Source organism: Poecile atricapillus, chromosome 27 (assembly GCF_030490865.1).
Source record: "Poecile atricapillus isolate bPoeAtr1 chromosome 27, bPoeAtr1.hap1, whole genome shotgun sequence".
NCBI lineage: Eukaryota > Metazoa > Chordata > Aves > Passeriformes > Paridae > Poecile > Poecile atricapillus.
In genome coordinates, this window is record NC_081275.1 from 2,653,673 (window position 1) to 2,680,613 (window position 26,941).

Below are 26,941 nucleotides of genomic sequence, written 5' to 3' on the forward strand. Positions count from 1 at the left end.
GGGTTTGGAAGGGATTTGGGTGCATGAAGCTCTCTTGGGCTCTGGGTTCACTTTACCTGGTGAATAATTTCTGAACAAACTCACAAGGTGCCTGGTTCATATTTTAACATCTAAATCCCTTTCAAAACTTACCCTTTGGGCCTGCTTTGTGCTGTGTACCCGTTACTCTGTACCAGCTTTGTAGGTTAGAAGGTTTTTGGGGTGATAAAATCTAGTAATTACATAAATGAAAAAAAAAAACCCAACAAACCCCCAAACCATCAAAAAACTTGAGACCAGTTCTTTTTTTAACCCAGGCTTCTTAATAACTTTTACCGAATGTGTTTTTGTGGTGAGATAAAAGCATATTTTTGACAACGACCCAACACAGACAAGAACCTTTGCCTGCAGAGCAAACCAGCAGCAGCACCACGGTGATGTCAGAGGTCACAATGCCTGAGTCAGACTTGAAAACCCCTGGTTTTTCTCAAAGAGAAAAACAAACCGAAGAAAACAACTCCCTCGCATGATGTAAAGCTTGGATTTGCCTCTTTGCTTCAGTCCCCTGGGGCGTGAGGGACTCAGCAGCTCTCAGCACCCCACGGGGGATGGCTGCACCCCAGATCTCCAGCCTGCACCACCACCTGCCAGACAGGGCACCCTGCACCCCAGATCTCCAGCCTGCACCACCACCTGCCAGACAGGGCACCCAGCAAACAGAGCAGCTCCAGTGGGACCAGCAGCAAAGCACATGGCAGGAAGGGTTTCTGGCCCTGCTGGGGCCCTGCAGGGTCCACCAAGAACATCCCACTGAGGACCTGTAGGACACAGGGCCTGCCAGGAGCTCCAGGTTGCTCTGGGGAAGGGCTGCTGCAGGAGCCAGGTTTCTCCTGAGGCCTGTCCCTCCCCTGTGCTGGGGTCCCTGATGCTCCTGTCCCTTGTAGGCACCTCTGCCTGGCACCATGGGGCTGGTCAGTGCTCCAACACTGCCCATGGGCATTCCTTCACGTCCTCATGTGCTTGGACAAGTTATTTCACTCGTGAAGACGACACCCACTCCTTCACGTACACACCCTGAGCTGCACACACCCGTCTTTGCCAATAATTAGTTATTTACATACACCTTGAGAATTTGGAGCAGATGAAAAGCACCCCCGGCCTACAGAACCCAGGGCTGCTGCAGATAAAAGCTGTTGCACAACAAGGGTTTGCAGCACCTCAGGTGTGGAACCCCACCTGGTCCCCATGGTATTGGGGGAGGGAGGGGGGCTCCAGTCCAGCCAGCAGCTGGTACTGTGTAAGAAATAAAATCCTGTGTGCTTATTTTCCTCTGGTTTGTGATGGGAGAACAGCTGAAGAAAGCTCTGAACCAAACACTAGCACTACCTTAAAAGACAAGAACAGACCACTGTGAGTTTAAAAAAAAACCAAACATGTTGGATTTTATTATTTTTAGACCATTTAGAAAAAAAAGGATTTAAAAAACACCATCTGATAGACCCACTGCTCTGTAAATACACATTGGTTCATTGAAACATTATGTGTTCCCTCAGTTAAAAGTCAAGAAGTGGCCCATGGCTGTTGCTGCAACTCAGTGTATTTATTTGTGGGCTTTTGCTTATATAGGGCAAATTATGGCCTTTTCAGTATGTTTGTAGAGTCTCCAGAGGTTCTGAAAGCTCATGACAAGCAAAACTACTATTTTTTACCATTTGTGCCATATCAGTGACTGTCTGCTCAGAGAACATGTGCGTGTCTAAACGCTCTCCTGCTCTGTTCTGTGCCAGGTCTCTGGCTGAGGTCACACCAGGGTCTCTTGGTAGCAAGTAAAGGAGTTAATTGGAAAAGAAAAGCAAAGGCTTGTTGAAAAGAATCCTGCACCACAGAAAAAAAAAAAATCCCTCATGATGTGTCATTTCCTGCAAGACTACACTGAGCTCTTTGGAACTGGATCTCCTGACATGCCACACACAGACCATGAGAAAGTTTCCACCACTGCAGAGCAGCTACTCTAGAAAAACAAGTTACACCAAAAACCCCTAAACCCCAGACTTTCAACCTCACTCTGGAGCTGCTCCTGAGCACTGAGAGCCTTCTTTAAAAGCACAGACTGGGGCAGCTGCAGCAGAAATTGCCTCTGTTGACATGCAGCGCAGTAGTTGTGGGACACAGGGGACTTTTGGGGCTGTTAGGTAAGAAGAGGCTCCAGGGGATGCCTTAGGCAGCATCAGGTCTTTGCTCCATGGTAAGAACATGTCTGAATGCTTCAGCCATATTCCAGCCTCTCCAGAAAGCCAGTGCCACTGCCAGGAGCACCTCGTGCAGTCAGGCCAGGACTGCAGCACAGGTGAGACACCTACACCTGACTGCTGCCACAAAGGGGCAGGAAGGGCCTTTGGGGAAAAGTGCCACTGTGTCCATGGCATCAGAAGAAAAGGAGAAGGCCTGATTTCTCATACAGAAACCAAAACTAGTGGTGTCTTTCTAGGGAACAATGACAAGTGATATAAGCACCTCTCCACACTGTAATAGCTGTGTTTAGACACATGAGGTTCCTTTTCTGCCTGCTGCAGGATACCCTGTGCCTCTCCAGGCCCCTTCACATTGCTACACTGCTAACCTGACATGTCATTAAGCCCTGGTATCCTTTGGAGACGAGTGACAGAGGCAGGGAAGGTACAACAGCTGCAGAGCACGTTCTGAAATCAAACAGTACTTCATTACAGAGACACAGGAACTGAGTCAGTGATTATTCTTTCTTCTCTCCCTCCTCGGCGATGGGGTCTGCGGGCGGCTCCTCCACGGTCGCACTGTTGCTCTCTGAGCCGGTGTTGCTGTCGCTGGTTCCCTCCTCAGCTGTGCTGTCCACCCCTTCCTGCCCACTCTCCTTGTCCTCTGGGGTAGAGGTTCCTTCTTCACCATTCTGCTGGTTCTCTGTGCTCTCTTCTGGGTGAGGCTCTTCTGGAAAAACATATTTCTCAGTGTCAATTACATGCCAATATTTATTTAGATTGTGCAATTAGGATTTAGGAAGAAACAGAAGCTGTAATAAATCCGAGTATTCCATAGCACTCACTTATGTCACGTAGAACATGCAGGGACAGGCACAGCTCAGGGATCTCTCAGTGCAGAGGACACATATGGTCCTGCCACAGCATCCTGATGTCAGCCACAGCTGCCTGACCTCAGAAAGCCATGCTCCTTGTTATAGCAGAAGCACTGGAATTCAAACTCCTTGGTCCCTCTTTCCTTATGCCCCTGCTGTTGCAGCAGTGACTCACTGATGTCACTGGGACTCCTGAATCCAGCAGCATTTCTTACTCCCACTGTGCAGAGCACAAAGCAGCTGGAAAATTTGCCTGAGAGCGGCATAGGAAGCATTGCTGGTGTGTCATCCTGGCTGGGCACTGACACTGGGACAAGGAAACACTCCCAGTTGCTCCCAGTTAACCAAAGTCTAACTTCTGGTTTACTATTTTTCCCCCTGGGTACATCACACACAAAGCATGACATGGGGCTCTGTGGGATCTTATCCTCTCTTTTAAAAATGAGTGATTTAGTGAGAAGCAAGCAAATGCCTTTGTTCACCAAGATGCAATGAACTGTTCTCCTCAGAGACCCTTTAATGCAGATCCTTGGAGGATTCTGCAGCTGATGATTGGATGCAGTTACCTGTCTCCATTGGAGTGCTCTCCTCTTCCTTCTTCTCCTCCCCCTTGCTGGCTGCCTGCTCCTCCTCGGCTGCCAGGCTGTTCTGACTGCGCTCGGCTTGCTCAGCTGCTTCCTTTTCCCTTTCCTCCTGTCTCTTGCGAGCCTGTTCCTCAGCTTGAGCAATTTCAGCTGCAATTTTTTCCATATCCACTTCCACCTTCAAACTGCATAACTAGCAATTAAAAACAAAACAAAACTCTTTAGCTCTTTTATTACCTCAGTTACCCTGAGAAATAAATCATCAGTAAACCCCAGTGATGAGTTCATTATTTCTACACGCAGCACAGTCCTTTTGATTTTACAAAGTTTATATTAAAAGTAACTAGGGAGGGAGATACAGGCATATTAACAAAAAAAGGGGAGAGGCAGTAAATAAAACTTGTTATTTGAATGCAGCCAAGGAGAGCAGTGGCTTCAGGCCACCTTCCTCCAACTACTCTGAGTGAATTCACCCAGCCCAGCCTGGTAGCACTTCTAAACTGTACTGGCCCAATGTCTCCTAAAGGTCACTGAAGGAGGAGGAAAACATCCTGTATTTTGTACCACCCACACCAGGGCACTGCCCCAGCAGCTGGGCAATTGCTCAGAACTGAACAGAGAACTGAAGCACTTATACCACTGTGGAACCAGCAGCTTCCTCAGAGTGAGAAAAATGAGTTGTACCCTTTTAAGTTCGTTGTTGAAAGATTCTGTGCTTTCCAGAAACTTCCTCTTCTTTTCCTGGTGACGCTCCTCAATTTGCAGCAGCTCAGCTTCAAGCTTACGCTGGAAGTGAAAGAAAAAGCAAGAACCTCACTGTGCAGTCACCTAAAAACTGGGCAAAGCTACAGCTACACATACAAATTTTCATATGAGTTTATTTTTAAATATTGGTCTAATATGTAATCATCCTTCTGCCTGCCTCTGATACCCACTAACTCAGAAGTTCATACTGAAAAGTAGGAACACTACATGGGTCTGTGCAGCAGTTTGAGCATATTGTAAATGAAACACTGTGTACCTGAGGTGAAGCTTCCAGCCTCAAACCTGCACATTTTCTTTCCTATTCTGCACCCCCAGGTCTGTGCATACATATCCCACAGGTCTGTATATACACAGCTCACAGGTAGAGACACACCCTCCACATCAATTATATTCTCTACCACAGAAAGACCACTATTCACAGGAAAGAAGGACAACCACCCCCTCCACCCTCCAAATCTTCTGTGATTAAAAAAGAACTCCAACAAATTTCTACCTAATTCTGGTCTCACTTCACTCACACACACACTGATCATGCTGAAAGGGTTCTTTTGGTAACATGAGTGCTTGGAAAAGCACATGCATGTGCCCAAAGCTGGGTGAAACAGGCAGGTGTGGCTTCACCATATATTTTGTATAAATTTAACTTTCAGTGGAAAATGTTAGAATAGGGACAATTCACTGCAAAAAACCAGAATCATTACAAACAAGATGACTTGTCAGGTATCCAAGATCACAACCCTACCAGTACTTACTAACCAGCAGACTTTTACACTGCATACAGAGGGTTGTGTGTAATAATGAAGAACTATGCAACTAACACTTAGGATATCCCAAAGAACAAAATACAGTTTAACATGATGCTCCAGAACAAAACAGCACAGAAGGTGAAGTCTCACGTTCTGCAGCTCCCAAGAAATCCTAGGGATTATCTCCTGGAGCACACAGAACACTGACACCCAGCAAGAACAATCATGTAGGTGATCGAATGATCCAAGACTTGGAGTCCAGCCCAACCCCACCGTGTTTTAACCGCATCCGCATCCTTTCTTTTTACCTGATGAACCATTAAAGACTGAACCTGGCGTTTCAGGACTTGCATTCTGGCTGTGGTGACCACGGAGCGGACGTCGGGCACCACGCTCTCGCTCAGGATCTCGCTGATGAGCCGGTGGTTCCTCTGGAACCGAGCCGTGGCCGTGTGCTTCATGGAGAACCCATCGTCGTAATCTGCAACAGGAGTTTGAGGGGTAACTGCTTTGATTCCACAAAATGAGAGCCAAGTCTAATGATGCTGTACCCACACTAGCACTCACAGAAAACAAAATACAAGCCCTAACACCAGTAGTTCTCATGTCACAAAGTTCACAGTAACACAGACAGAGCATCAGAGAATCACGAGAGGAAACAAAGTGTGGCCAGGGCAGCATTTACCTGGCACAGCTCTAATGGCTGATTTCACATGCATTTCCCACAGCTGAAATTGGGACTGACCTAGTTATTCACTCTGTTGCTTTCCACATTTCCACAGTAAGAGGACTATTAATACACCAAATAAAAGACCCATTCCTGATTAATCATGTTTCCAGAACAAAATGCCAGCAGGATAGTCATTCATCTATAAATAACCTTTGCAGCACAGATCAAAAACACTTATTTTTTTAAAACATGGAGGGCTGAAAGCATGAAGCAGTGAGACACATTTACTCATCACCAAAAATTCACAGTCATGTATTGAGAATATTTGATTATTTATTAGTAAGTGCATTTTCTCTAAAGAGAAACTAGTTAAACAACAAGTATGAATTATTTCCCAGAACAATGCCGTGTATTAAAGTCCAGAAACCTAATTTGTTTTACATTAAATATTCCTACTGGAGATGACTATCCCAATTATTCACAGAAATCTTAAGAAGCTGAACACCATGCCAGGGGATACTAGCAAAGAAGAGAACTAGTTAAATGGAAGTTTCTTTATTTCGAATTGTTATATTGTATCTCATTGAGTTATCTGATTAAACAAAGCAAGAAAGAGGTAACAGTTGGTTCTCCCCCAGCCTACTTTGCTCAGGTAGCACAGAACAGAATCTCAAGTCCCCAGGTTCCAGCTATTCCAGCATGAAATGTATTTACATATATGTTGCAATTACCTCACACGGGGGAAAGTGCTGTTTGCCATGAGCTTTATCTCAGGGGTGTGCTTTTACAAGGGGGAAGGAAAAAAAAGGGTGTAACTGAGTACATTTTTCACCCTCAGGTTTCAACAAGTATTTGGTGATGAATTTAAAAGCAGCCATGAGGTGTGTGAGGCTGACTTTTCCCACTGGGTGGGGTGCATTTCCTTGCAGTCAAATAAACTTTCAGAATTTTCTCATCAACTTGTCAGCAGCAAAGGCACCTCAATACCCAAACAATCTCAAATGACAGTTGTTGAACACATTCAAAGTTCAGGTGCTCTTAATCACACCAGAACTCTGCCTGTCAGATTTATGTGCTTCTGGTAATAAAGCACAACATTCCATCCAAGCCAGATTAAATCAGGCATCTCAGCCTTTTCTAAAGCATGTGCTAAAGCCATTACAGAACCGTAAGCAGACTGATTTGGTTTGAACTATTAAGCATTACTTCACACTTAATTAAGAAGGGTTGGAATAACTTTTGCCACGGGTGCCACCTTAGTTTTGGGAACAAAGTCAGCTGTATGGAATAAAATGTGGTAATGAAAATCAGCATTAAATCACCAAAGCAGAAACAAAGCCATGTGAAGCGCTGCTGAAGGTGCACATGGGTGGTTTTCTGTATCTCCAAGGCCTGTCCTGCCATGAGAACATCCCACTGGGAGTGCACACAAGCTCCTTACCATCGGGATCCTCCGCGGGCTGGATGCTCATGTAGGGCTCCCCCTTCTCCATGCGCGACTGGCGCTGCCGGCTCTCCTCTTCCAGCGCTGCCTCGGCGCGGCTCTTGGCGTTGATGTAGGCCAGGTAGGCAGGGGAGTTGTGGTAGGCCTTCATGGACTCGTTGTACTCGATCTGAAAAGTGACCAACACGGTTTGATTGCACCACTGGGTGATTCCCACCTTGCCACAACTGCGCTCTGTGTAACTCACAGTGTGGTTACACTGGCAAAGCTGAATCTGGCTGAGATACAAATGACCAGATTCTCTCAGTCTTTCTTTTTTAAAAATTAGAACTTCCTCTATAGTCGTTCGTGTTTTAAAAACACAGCTGGTTTTTAGGTCCTTTTCAGTTTTACTACCTGGAAGTCTTAGGATAGCTTTGTTTTCTGAGATTTCAAATTCAAACACCTCAGAACATTTATGATCAAGTTCTGGTAAGATGAAAATAGGAAACACAAAATATTCTCGGTAATTCTCTGAAGTTCTAACTAAATCTGTGATTCTGATTTCTTCTCTTTCCTTATGCCAGTATGTCACGAACCACTTTTCAAAATCACTTAAGATTTGTCCATTCTTTGACCCATCCCTGCTCTGGGATGACACAGAAAGCTGCAGCCAGGCTCCTGTCTCCTCCTGGCAGCAGGACAGCAACACTATTTTCATTTTCTTTGAAATACCTTTTCCCTTTGAATTGCTTTCTTTAATCTCACTTTTAAGATTTTATACAGTGATTTGAGCTATTTCCAATGAAAAAATGGATATAATCTCTGATATTGTTAAAGGTACCTAAAATGTTTGTTTATGATCAGGACCAGAATTCTTCTGCCTTGGCACTGCACAAACAGAAACCAGCTGGCCCCTGCCCCAAGGAGCTTACAATCTAAACATCATTACCAAGGTAAAAATAGAATTCCTGGATTCTTTTTTCTCAGCTAAGAGCGCCAAGCTTTGCAGTACTTCTCTACTGCCTTGGAATAGAACCAGCTGAGATTTGACCAGGTAGCCAGAGCCTCAGGTGCCTGCCAGGTGTAAGCACAACACATCAGCTGGAAAATTCTCCCTTTGTACCTGAGAATCACAAGAACAGTCTCGTACAGGTGCTCAACACTTACCAACCTAGACACGAGGCAGCTGTCATCTCTTGTCATTAAGATCAATAAAACCAAAACAAAAGCACAAGAAAACCCTACAAGTGGTATCATTTTCTATTAAGAAACAAAACACTAATGCCACAGCGTGGAGTTCCACCAGGAAAACCAAACCCCACGTGACTGGAAGTCTCTTAGGAACATGTTCATGACAACAGCAGTAGTTGCAGAGCACCAGTTTTGAAAGAGGATTTTGGTGTTGAGACAATCTTTTCAATACTGATGTTGTACAATCAAATCCATTCATTAAACAGTTAAAATCGACACTCAATTATAAATACTTCATTTTGAATTAGGTCTAAAAACTGACCAGTCACAGTTGATGCACAGTTATTTAAAAAAATCTAAGAGACGTGTCAGGACAAACTTCCATTTAAGTTACATACAGGGCTCTCGTGAATGCCTCAAACACCCCTGCATGGGGAGGATGAATTTTTCTTCTCAGACCAGTTCCTAGAAGAATCAGCTGTAATAAACATCCCAGATTTCTTCCATTTACCTTTTCAGCTTCATATTCATTCAAATACTCTTGCTTCTCTTCATCAGTGAGATCTCGCCACATTCCTCCAATAATCTTGCCAATTTCCCATAACTTCAAATCAGGATTGGACGCCTTCACTTGGTCCCAGACCTTAACAGAAACAGCTGGAGCTTTACTAATGATATCTAAATACTTCCAAATTAAACATTTTATATTGTCATCTCAGTGTTCTTTCTGGAATCACCATGAAAAACAGGATAAAGTTAGGAATGAGTCTGGCTAAACTATCTGGATTATTTTCTGGGGCAGGAAGTCAGTAGGAAGCCAGCTACTGAACCAGGTAATTGCTGAGTGGCTTTGGTCTCATGGGAATATTGCCTTTAACCCTCTCAATTCTCTTCTTAAATGAACATCGCTGCATCTCGGGGAAAAAAATGCTACTGAGTAAACACATCCAGCAGTAGATTATGACAGAGACTGAGCTTTTCAGATCAGAATGTAACATTTCACAATATTTCAGTCTTGCTGATCAATCTGAGTTCCAACAAGTTCTGACTCCACCAAAAAGGTTTCTAACTTTATAGGGAAAAAAAAAAGGAGAGCTGCCAGTGTAATTTCTTGCTGCGCCACTTGACTTTTTTTTTTTTATTATTATTTTTTTTTTGGTGTGTGTGTTGATGTTTTTTGGCCTAAGACAGACATGCTGGTAAAGATACTTTACCAGAAGTGGAAGAAATTCCTTCTGGCTCACCCGCTTCAGCCAGGCTGCCATGCCCTCCCCATGCCCCATCAGATTCCAGACTCCACAAGAGTCTCTCTCCTACTTTCTGTCAAACAGTTCAGAATAGCGAAGCAAACGTTGCCACGGGCTAGGGTGGTGAAGGAGAACATGCAAAGTCCACTCATTGCTACTCTTCAGTCCAGCTACAGCACTGCACAAAGCCCAGAAAACGCAAGGAATACTTCCTTTATATAAAAAAGTTCTGTCAGTAAGTCACAGGAACTTCTGAATGTGGCAGGGTGGATCCTTGTCAGCAGACAGTGGTAGGAATTAGCATTTTAGCAATTTTCCCCCCAGAAATTGGCAACTGTGTGACCAGACTACTGCTGCCTTTGTTCTGCAGGGCAGACTCTGTACTTTACATCCCCTTAAGAGAGCGCAGGCTGTTAGGAGTCAACGTTTAGAAGCTGAAACTAAGATCATAGCAATTAATTGTTAGCACAAACGAACACTGACTTTATTACTGATGGACACTGTAATACCCACCTTCCGGCTGTACCTCATGTAGGGCATCAGGGGCTTGTCTGGGGGTTTGGGGGGCTTTGGAATGGTAATACCAGAGGAAGCCTATAAAAGAACCGGATAAATCCATTCGTTAATGGGGTCGCTGAATAGTTTCTGCACGCACTAGTTTTGGAAAACACTCATTCTTGTGCATTCACATACCCCCACCAAGAGAAGCAAGCAACATGACCAAAAAAATTACCCAGTCTGTAAATGAACAAGCACTAGCTAGAGCTGGTCCTCACAGGAATAATTTTCCAATGTAAATTTGTTCTTTTCTCTCTAAGTTTACAGAGCAGTAACTAGACAAATCCTCAAAAGGGCTCCATGTTCTTAAAACTGAACTACACAGATAGGAACTGACATGGAAACACTAATCCCAGCAGGTTGTTTTTTCTCACTTCTGATGAATAATTTATTTTATCTGTTTTGAGAAATTTAATGTGGCTACTGTACAGGTGAAAAAAGATACAAAGAAAGTTTAAAAACATTAAGTTAGAGACGTTATCAAATAATTCTAGAAATTATTCTTCTGCAAAATTTGTCAGTGGTAATTTGGAGCCAATTAACAGACTCTTCACAAAAAGAAAACAACCCTATGCAGCTAAAAGGTAAATATGTGCTCTACTTGTAGCCAAGCTGTAATGAATTGTCCCAGTTAGTTTGGAACATGTTCCTGTGCTCTGTCTTCCTTTGGCTTTACGTTGCCAGACACAGCGCTGGCACCACACAAAAGGCCACTGAGCTTTAATGCTGCTGCTGCTGGGTCCCCTTGCATCCCCTAAACCCACAGAACACCTAAAACAGTGCAATGCCATCACAGCCCCTGTCAACTGCAGGGTCTGAAACCCTCCACTCTTCCAGCACTTCCACATATTCAGCAGTTCTATTAAGTGGGAGTATTTACATGAAAATATAAAGCAGGCTCAAGATCTTTCAGGGCTGTGGCCTTTAGATCAATACTTGGGTGTAGCCCAGAAGGCTCACATTCAATACTCTGTTTTCCTCCTGACAGGTGTTTTTTTTTTGTTTTGTTTTGGGTTTTTTTAAATTTATTTTTTTATTTTTTGTTTGCTGAATTTATGGAGCTCTATGAACAATGCATACAGAACTGTGTATAAATAATGTGCATGAGGTATATGCATTACCAAAATGTATACATAGATACACATACAGATGGGTTGGAAAAACATTAACGGAAACTGTTTAATGCTTTTAAATTAAGAGGGATTTAAAGACACCATCCATATACTGGGATATGCATGGCAGAGCAGGCTGTGTATGCTTGTGACATACAGAAACAATGGAAGTTCTCAGACAAAACCTGACTTAGTCTTGTATAAGGAAAGTATCCATTTGGACAGTCAATTCCACCTTGTAGGGGAAGGTCCTTTCTGTAAATGCTTTAACAAATTGGATGAACTTCATATAAGAAGTTTGAAAGAAAGTTTATATGAAAGGCATAAAAAGAGTACACTTCTTTAAAAGCACCATGTATTTGGTCCTTGAGAAATCTTCGTATCACCTTCCAAACTGATAAGAAGTTTTGAGGTACGAAGCTCTACATGGAAAAACTCTACAGTTGTGAGATATTTAAGAAAATATCAGGGATTTACTCTCTTTCTGTTGTGGTATAAAAGTGTTACATTTCCACTGTCTACTTTTGTTTCCCAACTGCATACAATGCTAGGACTTGATTCATGTTTGAAAGAAGCTGTCACCTCCCTCATCACTTGTCTCCATCTCACTTTGTTTACCCCATGAAAAATGAATGTAACATCCATTTCCCACACACTGACACATATATGAGCTGAAAGGATTCTATTTTATTATCAACATCACGCTTTTGTTGAAAAAATAATGACTGAACTTGGGACTGTGCAGTTATTATCAGACTAAGACTAGAAAGAAAAATAAAGGCCTGTACCTCTCACATGGCTTAACAGGATGATGCAACGACTATCAATGATCTCCAGCTTGCAAAATGTTCTTCCTTATTTTTGTACCAAAAAAAGCAGTTCCCTCCCTCCAAAAATTCATACCAAGCTACAGAATCTTTTCCTATGCATGCAGTGGTTACTGAAGACCACACACTCTGTCTTTTTGGATGTCTGCATCATATACCATTACCAGTATTCCCTGCTGAGTAAAATCCCATTTTCCTGCAAAAGGTTTCAGAGTGAAAGGGAAGGGGGGAGAAGGTAAGAAATAAGAATGAGAAGTCAGTTTAGTTTTTTTTTTTTATAAAGAAGTGGCAGCAGCCAAGACTCCGAAGAACCTAACCCTAAAGCCATTTCTGGTCAGTTCCTGGTGTTTGCCGGAGGATGTAATAGTTGATTCTCCTACCGTGACCCGGCTGTTGGTGCCCGGGTTCCCTCCCAGCCTGTAGTTGTTGTAGGCCAGATGGCTGTATGGATTGTATCCCACAAACCCTGGGGTGCTGGGCATTTGCTGATGGAAACAAATGAGACAAAAACACGAATGAGAAATGAGCTCAAACGAGGAAAACACAGAAATGAAAATGAACTGCAATATGGCATGCAAAAGCAACCAGAATTCAAACAAGCAATGAGGTGTAGCAGTTGGTGTCTTCCCAACACACACAACTTACTTCAGTATAAACCTAGTAAGGAAACAGGACTTTTAAGCAAATGTGTCACTACAGATTTCTGTCTGAAATTGTTGATTTTAGTTCTATTAGCTGTGTAACTCATTTAAACAGGTATTCCTGTAAATTCAACTCATGGCTAATGAAGTTTTCCAACATAAGCCACCAAGGAATTCAGAAGATTCTTGTCTCCCAAGGGTGAAAGTTAAAGGATAACACAGCACCCAGTGATGGGGCAGAAATCCCCAGTACCCACATTTATTGAAAAATCCCTGCCTGCTTTTCTTCCCAGAATTCTGCCTTCCCAACAAATGCGTCAGGGGGGGAAATCTCTCAGAGCACCATTTGTGCTCCACTGCCAGTGGCTGAAGATAATTCCCATGGACATCCCTCTGTCATAAGGCAGGCTGTAGACTGACAGAGCTGAGGAATTCTACATCTGCAGTAAGACCTGCAAGTTAAAAACTTTAAACTAGTCTGAACACATCACCAAATCCAAGACAATTCAGAAGTTAATCAATACATCATCATTCATTCATGGAAGTAGATTGTTTTGTTCTCACCTCAGTCATGCAGAAAAAAAAAAAAAAAAATCTTGTTTCTTTACATTCCCTCTCATTTAGCAATAGACATTCAAGTTTCACCAGGTTCCCTGCATTCCCCTCCTCAAATAAATCTATTTTTTTCCATTATTCCCCCTTTCCCAATCAGATTTTGTTGGAAAAATAGATCAGCTATTTAATGGTAATAGCGATTAAGTCCTGACTGTGGTGGTTCTATGATTCCATTAGGATTTACAGGAGTCTGGAGTTTTTCTGGACATTTAAATGTCATTCCCACAGTGTCCCACTCTCCAGCAGCCCTATAAACATTCCAAGAAGTCTTCCACAGCGATTCTCTGATTGGACCTGTTCCAGATTACAGTTATAAAAATTACAAATAGGTTCAGGACTCTAAGAACCAAAGTATGACACACACAAACACGGAACAGAAGCGTCCTAGGAGCTGACTACAGTAACTAGGAAGGTTTCAGGTCAATGCAGACATACTGCAGGAGTTTATTTCTCAACACACAAGTGCAGAGGAAAATTATCCTTTAACAGTCAGTCTTCAATAGAGATTTTATTGCCAAGCTTTTGAACTCCGTCACAGCAGCTGATGTGCTCATCTGTATGCCTGGGCTCATGACATACACATTCACTACTTCATAAGGCACCGTTTTACTACAGTTTTTTGTATTACCATAACAACAGGTTTTGAATATGTTGAACTACACCTCTTCAATAAAACCAGATGACAATTGCAATCTCCGTCTGCTTAATTCTTTATTTCTGCAAGACAGGATTTAAATGTTACCAGGAACTACCTTGCATCACATGGAGAATTTTTATTTCAGGTACAGTACTGCAGTTTTGAGTATTACTGGGATTTTGTTGACTGCAGCACCTGGAACTGGCTGTGGAAGAACAAGCAAGGTTATTTGGCTACTTTGTGACTTGAATTAACAGAGCAGAGGCCATCACGTGAAGGACTGTATAAAATATAATACAGAATAAAAGATGCTTGTAAGACAGGCAATGCATGTCACTGGTTCTGACATGTGCTTCATGTATCCTTCTGAAGGACTGCACCACATCAACATGAACCATTCAACATTTGTATTCATGCTACAACCCAAAAGAATCACGTGTGTATGCACAGCTCTCGATGCGGGAATCCAGAGGTCAGAGTGGATCCATCATGTTCCTTCTAACACTGCCACAGATCTATTTCGCTGTGTGCAAAATGAAAACTCTGAGAAAACTATGCAAATCAAGTTTTATTTACGTAAACTTATAAAAACATAACTTGTATTTATGCATTATATAATTTTCAAGCCTCTTCCTGTAAAGTATGGCACAATAAATTTGCACGTTCCTTCTAATTCCCCTCCTGCAGAGATCAAGGACACACTACTGGATAACAGTTTTTCAAATCACTTTGGTAAAAAAAATTCACTATAGCATCTTTTCTCAATCTTCTGTACAAAGGATTTGTTCTAAAACCCAAACTATTCACAAATGTGACCAGGGATGTGCATTTACTTTCACACAGTTACTGCCCACAGCACACTGGTACTGCAGCACTTTGCACATCCAGGAATGTCACCTGACGGGATTCAAAGCTCCTGTTTATGATTTCCTCAGTGACAGGCCACACCACTTTACTAGAAAGCAAAATACTTCCCATGCCCTAGACTCCAAAATACCAGTGATTTCAAGGAATGCAAGACTGGCATCAGGAGTGTTTCATTATTCTGACCCGATAAAACAGGATGTTTCATAATCCTGCATTACACTAAAATGCAGCTCAGTACAACTGAAATGTGGAAAACGCACTGTCTGCCCATGATTTGGGCACAGGCTGAGTAGGATGTTTTACAATCAAATATATCAGTTGATTCTTAACCATTCCAGTTCTGCTGCAACCCACTGTGAGTCATTTGAGACAAGAGACTGCTCACAGAAAATTCAGTGTCTGCGAGATCCAGCCTTAAAGGCAAACCAAATTTATTCAGCTTCTCTTTCCCAAACTCCTCAAAAAACCAAAAAATATACTAATTTGAACAATTCATATCACACTAATATTGTGTTTCCCATACAGGAAGATGATGCAACTCCGTAATTATTGTTCTGGGAAGTTACTAAAGGGTCTGTGTTAATGAGAAAAATCACTATACTTACGGTTGCAGGAGCTGGGGTGGGAGGTGGGGCATAGGATGGCCTTTCTGTTAAGATAGAAATGTAAGCACATTTTTTTTTTTCTTGAAAATCTGAACGAATTTTTAAGGCATCTGCTGTGGCCAACATTTTTAAAGGAATGTACAAAACCAAGCAAATTCTACTCTGAAAGACTTTGCGTTTTGCCACTGAACAGCAAAAAGCAACACAAGAAAAAGAAAAGCTGAACCCCGCACACTGCTCTAGTCCCAGCCTTTTATTCAAGTACAAGACTGAAGAATATGAAATTCATTTATATATACACCAATTACATGGAGGGAAAGCAAAAATGCAGTCCAACGGGATTTAGAAGCTGTGATATTTGGATTTCCTACAAAAACAATATGCCAGGAATCAGCCACAGCAGGATTTAAGGCCAAGAGTTTAGTCACTACACTCGCTAATTTCTTTTAATGCCAGGAATAATGGCATCATCTCAGAAACAGGTTCTGCGGAACCAGATCTTTAAAACACCAAGTTAAAGAAAGAAAAATCTTTTAAAGAAACTTACTTGACATTTTGATAGTCAAATTTTCAGCCACCTGACATTATATTTGTACTTCTGCAAGACAAAAGAAGATCACGCTAATAAGTGGTGTACCTTTCCCCCCACCAGATCTTTGAAGCTTCGATTGTTATTGGTATCAGTGATTATCAAAGTTTGTCAATTTTGGAATACAGAAAGAAGGATTTTCAGAAACCAAGGTGTTATCCCTTTGAAAAATTAATTGACTTTACAAGGAATCTGACCTTAAATAGCTGTGCACGAGCTATTTAAGAGAGAGGTTTAGATCACTTTCATATTAAAGGGTCTAAATAAATACATTTTGTCCCTTAAGGAATAAAAAGAACACACCCCATTATTTTACACTCAGTCTTTTAGAAATCTGGTATTAACACATAAATGACCAAATTATGTATTTCCTTTACAGGGAACACAGAACAATCACCGAGCCCGGCAGCTGCGGTCTGACAGGCAATTCTTAACCTTTTAGCGAAAAACCCAGGAGTGCGTCAAACAGCGCTGTAAAAAAGCGTTTCTTCGGTCCTTCTCTTCAAATAACGCCACAGCAGCTGCAACCTCCTTCAGAATCCCTATTAACGACGTGCTCCGGGCTCGCACACGGGGCTGGCTCGGGGAGACCGGGCAAAGCCTGAGCGGGCCCAAGGCGGCCAGCGGGGGGGGTCCCTCGGCCCTAGCGCCCCCTCCCCGGGCCCAAGGGCCCTCCTGAGCCCCGCAGCGCTGCCGGAGAGGGGCCGGGGCCGTCCCGAGCCCCCCGCTCAGCCCCGCCGGGCCCCCCGCACTCACCCGCTCGGCGCGGCCGCACTCCCTTTGTTCCCACGGGCCGGGGTGGCGGCGACGGCGCCTGCGCACTGCGCTCCGCACTTTCGACACACCGGCCCCGGCCCGCCGGTGACTCTCTGCTCGCTATGGGGGGCCTGTTCGGCTGCCCCGCGCCCCACCGAGGGGCCAGGGCCGTCCCCGCACCCTCCGGGACGGCGGCGACTCCAGGGGCCGTTGCGAATCTGCGGGATCCAACCCGAGCGCCGCGCGAGGGGCGGCCCCGCCCGCCATTAGCGGCAGGGAGGCGCTGTCCCGCGGCGTGTGACCGGGGCTCCCGAGGCGCCCCAGACCCTCTGTGACAACCACCGCACCGTTCCCTCCCCATGGCCGTGCCCCGAGTGATGGCTGCCCGTGGTGAACCTGCGGCGCAGAACGGGCTCACAGGGAGGGCCTGCGGACGCCTCGTGCCCGCTGCGCTTTGGCGCCTTTTTCCCCTCACGGGCAGCGCGCGGCCCCTGAGGGGAGTTTGGCGCCTTTTCCCCCTCACGGGCAGCGCGCGGCCCCTGAGGGGAGTTTGGCGCCTTTTTCCCCTCACGGGCAGCGCGCGGCCCCTGAGGGGAGTTTGGCGCCTTTTTCCCCTCACGGGCAGCGCGCGGCCCCTGAACCCTCCGGGCTGCCGTGAGGCCACGGGGAAATGCTGCGGGGTCGTGTCCGAGCCCGAATAATATCCCATAAAATCAGCGATGGAGTCAGGTGAACCGTCCGTCAGTGCTGGGGGATCCTGCTCTGTGCACAGTGTAGTGCCGAAATGGCTGTTTGGAATGGCAGCGCTTCCAGAGGCGGTTCAGTGGAGCAGGATGAGCTCTGAGGGCAGCGGGAAGGTGCCGGCGTTTGGGAGAAGGTCAGGAAAGGGATGGCGTTAGGGATGGCTGGGAAGGCAGCGAGATGGACCCCGAGTATTAAATACCATCATACATTATAATTGTCAGCTAAATGAGCCTGACGAACTCAAAACACTTTGCTGCGGAATCACACAGGATTATAAATTACCCAGTAGTCTGAGAGCAGTGGAATTGTCCATAATTCCTTGCAGCAATCAGCAAAATTATCACACACAGGTAAAACCCTCACAAATATCAAACAAGGTGAAGCATGTGGATCTGGGGATGTGAAGAGGATGAAGAGTTCCAGACCTCAGCATTCAGCTTTATGAGCCTTATACACTGGAAATTATCAGTGACTGAATTAAATATGAAAACTTCGGCAGTGAAACTTGAAATTGAAATTTTGGTATTGAATGTTTGACGTTGAAATCGAATGTTTGGCATTGAAATGCTCTCACTATTTCTAGACATTCATGTGGGAGAATTTGTGTGGATCTAAGGAAAGCCAAGGGGGTTGATACCTGCCTAACCCAAAAGGATAGAAGGTAGAAGGTGAAAAGAAGAAAAACTAACTGAACATGGGTTGCTGCAAGTTGTGTCCATTTTTCTTGATGATTGCAGTTCCACTGGCTGGCCCAGTGTGTTTTCCTGCTTAAATAAACTTATTTTTATGGACAAATAAAGAGACAAGAGCTCTGCCCTCATCTGCTTAGACTCTGCTGACTATACCTACAATAGCCGTTTATTGACATGCAGCAGAATAATCTGTGACTTCAATTTGATATTAAAGCAAGAGTTGAAAAGATTCCTCAGCCAGCAAAATACATCACACTAGTTCACCAACTTCACTGGGTCAGGAAAAGGTAAAGAAAATGTGAGAAAATACTTGTAAGAGGTGAAAAATCACTTGGTTTCCCCATGCTTTTGACCAGGTTTTGCCCTAGTTTTATACATTCACTTCTAGTTTATTATTAACATGGTTTTGTTGATAGTGTAAATTGCATTTAATGTTACATTTAAAATTGAAATTTTGAAGTATTTATTATTTTTAAATTACACTTTAATTTTTAAATTTTAATTATTTTAAATGCATTTATTTTTAAAATGGAATTGCTTATTATGGTGTTTAAGTACATTTATGGAAACTCACATTCTGCACTAATTATTTTAAATCATTATGTTTTCAAAGCCACCAGTGTATTTCCTGCTTTGTTTTATTCCCCCTTTTTTTTCTTACTGTGCTCCTTGCCTCAATTCCATCTTGTGATAGTGAAAGGTTTTTGCCAGCATATGCTATTTAATATCCTGTACAATATATAAGTACTTTTACTGATTTAATGGAATTGTTTATACTTCACCATGCTCACCAGGGGGGATGTAAAAGCTAATTCTTACCCAACTGTTTTAATTACCAGCAGTTTCATAAGCTCTGGAATGAGGACAGACATTCACTGGGAAGTAGGTTGAGACAATGAAACTCGTTTTTACATCAGCCATTTGCAGGTGCTGGTTGGCAGAGGCTCAGCTGGTCTGGATTTAATTGGACCCACAGAAATGAAGAATTCTCTTCCATAGTACTAAGCTTCAGTGGGTTTTTTTGTTTTGTTTTTTTTTTTTTTTAAATTCAGCTTTAAAGTGACCTAAAAATGAGGGTGAGATATTATTTGGTGCCCATGTGGAGTTCACACTGACACTTGTGGAAGTTCACTACATCGTGAACAAAAGAGTGTTTTTTACATTTCAAGAGCTGGAATTTGTGAATAATGCAAAAATAGATACTTACTGAAAGGGGTGAAAACTTAGTTAAAACCAGAACGCCCTCTTAAACCAGGCTTAGAGTAGCAGAAGCTACTGAAGTCGGTATGAGGAAGTCGCACCTGAAGAAGATAGGCAGGGTGACTGGATTTACCAGGAAAAAAGAGTAAGTTTTGTGGCAGGAGAACACTCGCATGTTATGGTAAAGATTCTTATCTGTAAAGATAGAAAGAAAGATAAAGAGGGAATTTGTGTCTTTCTAATTGCAGAGAGGCTCATAGAAAACATTTGTTACAGTGCTACAGGTTTTCCTATCTGCAACTTTTATTTTGCATTTTTATTTTAATCCTTTCCACTTAAGGAGGAGACATTGACAGACACAAAATATGCATGGACAAACCCCATTTTAATACTTTTTTTATTGTAGTACTATAATTTACTTTGGTAAATTCGTATCCCTGTTTAAAGTGCCTTAAAGCAATTAAAACTTAGTTTAAATTCAAGTATTGTAAAATGTACAGAGTCTAAGCACAAAAAAAAGCTGCATAGTGAAAATACTGGAGCAGGCTGATACATTCAGGATGCCAAGTACTCAAGTGGTAACATCAGCTCATGATTCAGGTTAAGGATAATTAGCGAGTTTGATACAGTACAGACAGGATGGGGCAATATTGATGCATTGTTCTTACCATGAAAAAAGGATAGAAGCATAAATTAACTCAGAAAAAATCTGCAGTATCACTTTTGTACACATGCCATAAGTAATAAGGCAGATACTGACACTGAAATCAATCCTTTACATGCTGCTGTAATCCAGCAAATCCTGTGTGTGGGTTTTGCAGACTCTGAGCCCCAGGAATCCCAGTGTTCCAGTGAGAGCTGTGACATCCATCCTCTTCAGAATACTCACAATCATTCTTGTCTTTGTACAATCTTTTTTGAGTCTTTGTAATTTGTCACATAAGATTTTACAGAAGGATGGCTGTTCCTCTGTGTACTGGTGCAGGGTTTCTGTTGGGGTTTGTGTTTTCCCACAGTACTACTTTGGGTAGGAGTGGGGGGTACTTAAGGGGTCTGGTTTAATTGTAGTTTGAATTTGTAGCCCTTATTTTGCCCAGTTAATTTGAAGTACTAACAGTTGTACCCTGGTATAACAGTGACTTGTCACATGGACTAGATCAACAGCATCACTTACCTGTAGTTTTTATCAGAAGAGGAATTTGTTGAGGATATTTCAATGCACATTGTCATAATAAACAAAATTAATGGAATACCAGCATTCAAATGGTTGTTTGACTCATCCCATTTCAACAATTAGAGAGTAATTTCATTTGCCTTGGCTGAGAGACTTGTAGTACAGGTGTGTGTGGACACATAAGAAAATGATTTTTCAGGGGAAATTACTGCTTCAAAATCAGTTGAACAATATGGCTAAAATGTTACTGGATTGTAACAACACTTTAAAATAGGTGTATAAGGATGTAGAGGAAAGATATTTTTGTTCAGTTGTTGCCTGAAAAAAAGGAATTTAAAAATACTAGCCACTTCTAAAACTCTTCATTAATAGTTCATGTATTTTAAGAGTAATTTTGTATGTAATTTTTGCTCTTAGAAAGTATTATTTTAAAATATATTTCTGGAAGTATGATAGCTGTGATATAAATTATTGCAAGGATTCACCAGTCATTATATGAATGGAATATTGAATAATTAAGCAAATAGGCATTTCTCAATTTTGGAAAGAGAAAACAAGTTCTCTTTATAAAGGCAAAATACGTCAAACTATAAAGTTCTAGTTTAATTTTTGTAATATTTGGTGAAATTCTACAAAACAACAACAATGAGAAAATGAAAGGGCTGCACCCAGAGTATAAAACCAGTAAAAGCAGGCTTTCTTGGAATTGGAACCCCCTTGCTCTTCACCCTTTCTTTTAAAGGACTTATATGGTTTTATTGTATTGATCCAAGTGCTTGGTAAGATGTTGTGGTTGTAGCAGACAGCAGCCGTGGGAGTCCATCTACAGTTTATTTCCGGAGCCCATTGTGGATGCACTTTGAGGGAATTGGCTGAGGTTAAGGTTTGATGGATGGGATGCTGCAGGATCTCCTCATCACCAACCTGACTTCAATGTCGGGGAGGGTTTTCTTTTTCGTGTGCAAACACCCTTCCTCTGTGGCTGCCAGGTGGAGATCAAAACGCAAGGAAACGGACTTTTTCCTTAAGCGAGGGTTGTCCTTAAAGAAAGAACCTTCCCATTCCTTAATAACTTCATCCACTTTTTCTGTCCTGAAACAATAAAGAAAATGTATTTATGATTTTTTTGTCTGTATTAGTTATCTATCTTCAGAACTGCTTTTAAAACAGAGAGAGAAATGGCATCATAAAAAGTCGAGTTATTTTATATGGTACTGAGATACCAGAGGTGTCTTTTTTTACAGGTTCATTCTCCAGAGAAGCTAAATAAAGGATGAGGGGTTCATTATGTTCTTGTTTTTGTACTTTTAGGTAGACATGGCTACAAAACCACTGCTCCAAATACATTAGGCAGTTTGTTTCCAAGGAGAAAGTTTGTAATCCAAGCTCAAAAATTTTTCAAGAAACCTCAGTACTGTAGTGAGCAGGACAGAATTCCTGCATCTGAAAACCTTCAGAATAGGGAGGAGAAAATCTAGTTTAGACTCTAACCTCAGAATGTGCAGCTATATTACATCAAAGAGAAGAAGGGGCAGAAGTAAAATAGTGAGAATTGAAAAGCCAGCTGATCCAGGAATATTGAGGCACCCAAATCCTATTGATTCAATTCTTTATGTGTGTGTAAGAATTCAGATCTGAAAGTCAGGCTCTGGGGCCTCACCCAGCTGAGTACACTGCACCTGGTGGAGTAGCTTCTTGCAGATCTGAGTGTGTGATGAACAAAGCACAAAAATAAACGTCACCTATAGGGTGTGTCTGGTGGGCCTTATGCTGGCATTAATTTTTTCAGCAGCTGATTATGGTTCAGTGTTAGGAATGGCCCACTACAGTGAGTTTAAAGGTAATATTAAATTAGCCTACAAAAAAGCTCAGAGAGCAGCAGGAAAAAAAAAAAATAAAAATGAGGCAATCCATTGCTATTAAAGTAATTTCAGGTGAATAACACATCCTAACAGACTTTCACATGCCTACTTGGGAGCCAGGCTCTCCCTCCCCTGTTTGGGGAAACGTAGGAGTTTCCAAGGAGCAAGTTGGAGCAGCTGAGCCTGAATTTATGTGCATAAATATGCCCCAAAGGGACTTCCCAAATGTGGTCTGGGCTCTTTGCTTTCAGCCTTAGGAAGATGAATTATTCATAGTTTCATTCTTAACAGAAATAGAAATTACAAATCAGAAGCACCAGAATGGTATTGTTTGCTTGTGAAGCCAATGCTAATAAAAAGAACTTTTAAATGTAATGTATTGTTAAACACTGCCATTGAGTGCACCTTCAGGAGCTCTCCCTGTGCTTCTGAAGCTCCTGGGCTCTGTGGGCATGATATAACAGATACCAAGTAACGGAAAATTCAAAGCTGCAGAAACATAACCTCCACCCTTTACTTCCAACTGTTATTTTGTGAAATTCCTGTTTATCTTACTGTACAGTGCCATGAGCTTCAGCACTTTCCTTCATGATATTTCCATCTAGGATTGCTTGTTTTGTCATCAGTTCCACCTTCTTTGGTTTGTGCTTCTTTACACCCTCTGTAAAAGAATATGCAGATATACAGTGAGCATGCAGAAGGGCAAGGGCAGTACATAGGACCTGGAGGTATTTCCCATACCTTTCCCATTTGAAAAGGTCCTTTTTCAGGAATTTGTCAGTAGTTGTGAACAGTTAGGGCCAAAATCCTTAAGGAGAAGGTGCCTGAAACTCACCTGAAGGCAGCGTAAAGGTGATCTTGCTAGTGCTGGGCTTTTTGTCATCCTTCTGAGCAGGTATTGAGCAACGGAACCTGCAAAAAAAAAAAAGATTCCAGGCATCTAATAGTATTGGATTAATTTAATTCCTAACTTGTCATATGTGAGAAATTTAAAAATGTGAGAATCATGAGAAGTTCTGTTTGATGGTGGTAACTATTTGTTGGGATTTCTCATTCTGAGGTCAGCACTGGAGGAAGTTACTGACAATATCTGTGCAGTTTCCTGTAGGGGTCTGTCCTGGTCTGAGACATGGACACTTCATGTGTGTGGACTGGCCCTGTCTGCTCTGAGATCTGAGGAGCCACAGCCCCCAGTGTCCCACAGTGCCTCGAGTGAGGCTGCAGTGACTGAGCTGCTCTCTGCAATGTGTGTGAGACACTGAGCACCAGAAACTCTGCAGTCAGTGAAGCTACCTTACAACAAAACCTTTTCTAAGATTTTATACTGTAATTTTTTAAGGTTTAGTTCATTATTTACAATTCTCATTATTTAAGACTTTCAGAAATGGAAGACAAATTTGAGATCTTTTGCTCTAAGCAGCGTGTACCTGCTTTCTTCTTGTTCCAACAGACTGCGATATGTCGCTATTTCCTCCTCCAGCTTCATCCTCGTGTTCAGGAGAATTTCGTGCTCTCGAAGCTGTTTCTCAATTCCCCTTCTCACATCCAACAACTCTTTCTCCAAGCATTCAATCTCACCTTCCAAATTTTGTAGCTGCATGTGGTACTGCTGTTCTGTGGCCCTCAGTGAACGTTCCAAACCCTTTTCCTGTGAAATTTAAGTCATATTTTAAAATTCGGAAAGTTTGTGTGTAAAGATGTTACAGATGTACATGGTTTCATTAACAAACTGTGAATTTTTACATTAGTTCTTGTAAGATTATTCTTTAAGAACAGGAGTAAAACTTTTAAGGTAATATTTTGGCTGAGAATTTTTCCACAGTAAAATCTGTGGTAATTTAAGATCAGATGAAAGAGTGGGCACATCTTGCACAGCAATCCACTGCCTTGAGTTTACAGATCTCTGATTTTACAGTTAAACAATGTCCAGCTCAGTGCTGTATGAAGTGTCTGTGTGCTCTTGGAGCTTTTCTATACTGCTGAATTGAGCAAATGGCTGACATTTTGTCACTAATGAATTGTTAAATCTGGTCCACACATTAAAAACGCTCATAAACATGCTGTGAGATAAGGCAGAATGACCAGGAGCTTGGTGGGGGAGTATCATGCAAATATGTGCTTGGGAGGTGTGAAAACAGGACTCCAGGCGTGTCTGGAGTGGCAGATCCTGCTCCAGAACATGTGCTGGGGCAGTGTGTGAGTGAGATCTCTGTGAGGAGCTGGAGCCCCCCAAAGCTGAGCATTCCCATGATGGGTTTCTGCTTTATGGTGCCTGTGACTGTTACAGAAATTGACTGTGGGATAGTTTACATCAAGGACAAGACTTCTTTTTTTTCCAAGAGATTTCAAATTTCATTTCTGACTCTTACCACAGCATGGAGAGACTCGATTTCGATCTGCATGTGGTGCCACTGCCGTCGGGCTTCACACAGTTCTGCTCTGGCTGCCTTTAGTGCTTCTGCATCTCTGTCCATTCTTTTACTTGTACCTTCTTCTAACTACAGGGGACATACAAAAGATAACAATATTAAAAATATTCAAATAACGATAATAAATTGGCACATAAAAATGTCTAGTTGGAATTTTTGTTAGAGTGGTATAAATGTGTGAAAGCTCACAGTGAGGAGTTAACATTTTTGTGCTGTGTAGAGGGAAAGCCATTATCCCACTGTATTTGATGGGAAGTGGTTGGCCACATCTCTATCCCTGGCACCTTTGTCCTAGAGGAATGCTCATAAAAATTACCCAAATGTATTGAGACCTTACTCACCTCTAGAGTAAAGAGGCTTAGAGGAGATGCAGATAGTTCGAACTTCCAAGTTTGAATAAACTGCTTTAATTTTAATGCATTTTGATTTCAGAATTTTGGTTTTTTTTCCTTTTATCCTGTTAAAAGTAGTTTTTTAAAACCACTCCTGATCATGTATGGGGTCATTTTAGATCTGGACTTTGATTTTGATAGTGTGTTCCTGCATGTAACTTCCAGAATGACTGTTTGGCTTATGGAAGTTATTTTTCTTTTTTGATTCTGGGTTTCCCTGCAAGTGGTGAAGTTGCCATAAGCCCTTGAAACAGCATTTGCTTTTTTGCATATTTTACTGCTTTATGCAGGTTCTTATGATGACATTGACTCTAAGAAAATAATCTCTTTAATTCAGGTCTGATAAACTAAGGAAAATAAAGGGTTTGTTCCCCTGTACATTCTGACCTATTGCAACTTTACCAGATGATAATTTTTGTGAAAAATCTAGATTTGTCTCATCCACAAGTGAACCCACAATGTTCTTTGCTTCCCGTTTCTTGCCTGGGTACTGCAGAATTTGTGTGACAGGATCAAACCAATGTGCATTGGTTGCTTTGTGCCAGCACAAAGACAAACTTGGCTTCCCTGTCGGGTGTGCAGCTGCCGTGTGCCTGGCACTGCTGGTGGATCAGCCAGGCTGCAGCAGCGTCTGGCCTGTCCTTAAAACAAACCTGGGACTCCTGCAATACCTGACTACAAGGTGACAGAATACCTGATTCCCCCCTGAATTTCTTTACATTTGATGGCTCAAAATTGTTTTGCCATTTGATTTCAGTTGGGTTTAGAGCTGTTTGTATGTAAATCCCTAACAGCAGCATTGTGTGTTGGTAACATTTAATCAAGCTATATGAGAAAGCAACTGATATTTGCTGAAGAGCAAAACAGTTTTTACTGTGAGCAATAGAAAATAGTTCCTGCAGAGTTACAGTGTACTTTACTAGAGGGCTAAAAATGGCAAAGATTGTTGTATATAAAAGGATTCTCTTCAGGATTCTTTTTTTCCTCTGAGATAACTACATGGAGCTAGAGGTTACCCTGTTACAGCCTATGTCATCATCCCTTAAATCCCAGCAATAACCCGGCTGCAGGGACAGAAAAGCATCCTGATGAATTACACAGCACTCGTTCAGCGTGAATCTATACCCTTAACAAAATCTATTTCCCATTCTTCTAGTTCACATCTTACTGCGGTAAAATCCACGTCCCTTCCCCGAAAATCTGCTGCATTGAAAGGAATTACTGTACCTCATAGAGGCTGCGGGAGGAACTGTACGGCCAGGGAATGGCTCCGTACTCTGCAAGGTGTGTGGCTGTGAGGAGGCATTACCTGCGTCCTTGCTGAGCTGACGGTCTTTATCTGATTTCGGGTGATGAGCGATTCATACTTTGCCCTGATCTCTCGGCGGAGCCGAGCCGGCTCCATCCTCCTCCTTCTTCTCCTCCCATCCTCCCCGGCTCCCGGCTCCGCTGCCGGTGGCGCGGGGCTGCGGCCGCGGGCCCGTTAAAGCGGCAGCGGCCCATTTCGGGGAGCGCGGGGGGCTCCGA

The 26,941-nt window shown here is 42.6% G+C and overlaps 2 protein-coding genes across 3 annotated transcripts; both read right to left on the reverse strand.

The window, feature by feature from the left end:
* Positions 1-1,390: 1,390 nt before the first annotated feature.
* On the reverse strand, positions 1,391-17,003 carry SMARCE1 (SWI/SNF related, matrix associated, actin dependent regulator of chromatin, subfamily e, member 1). 2 transcript variants are annotated; one of them, XM_058857995.1, is made up of 11 exons: positions 16,922-17,003; positions 16,124-16,174; positions 15,577-15,620; positions 12,592-12,696; positions 10,228-10,308; positions 8,979-9,110; positions 7,292-7,463; positions 5,489-5,661; positions 4,354-4,455; positions 3,652-3,862; positions 1,391-2,940 (listed from the first exon to the last, which is right to left on the reverse strand). In XM_058857995.1, exons 2-11 carry the CDS (start codon positions 16,128-16,130, stop codon positions 2,729-2,731), a joined length of 1,239 nt encoding a protein of 412 aa, XP_058713978.1. In that variant the 5' UTR covers positions 16,131-16,174; positions 16,922-17,003; the 3' UTR covers positions 1,391-2,728. The 2 variants fall into 2 exon arrangements, with proteins under 2 accessions (XP_058713978.1, XP_058713979.1); XM_058857996.1 differs by lacking the exon at positions 16,922-17,003 and adding an exon at positions 16,601-16,893.
* A 4,285-nt stretch (positions 17,004-21,288) lies between these two features.
* KRT222 (keratin 222) lies at positions 21,289-26,840 on the reverse strand. The gene is made up of 6 exons (XM_058858097.1): positions 26,724-26,840; positions 24,963-25,091; positions 24,021-24,241; positions 23,429-23,505; positions 23,149-23,254; positions 21,289-21,823 (listed from the first exon to the last, which is right to left on the reverse strand). Exons 1-6 carry the CDS (start codon positions 26,817-26,819, stop codon positions 21,610-21,612), a joined length of 843 nt encoding a protein of 280 aa, XP_058714080.1. The 5' UTR covers positions 26,820-26,840; the 3' UTR covers positions 21,289-21,609.
* Positions 26,841-26,941: the final 101 nt, after the last annotated feature.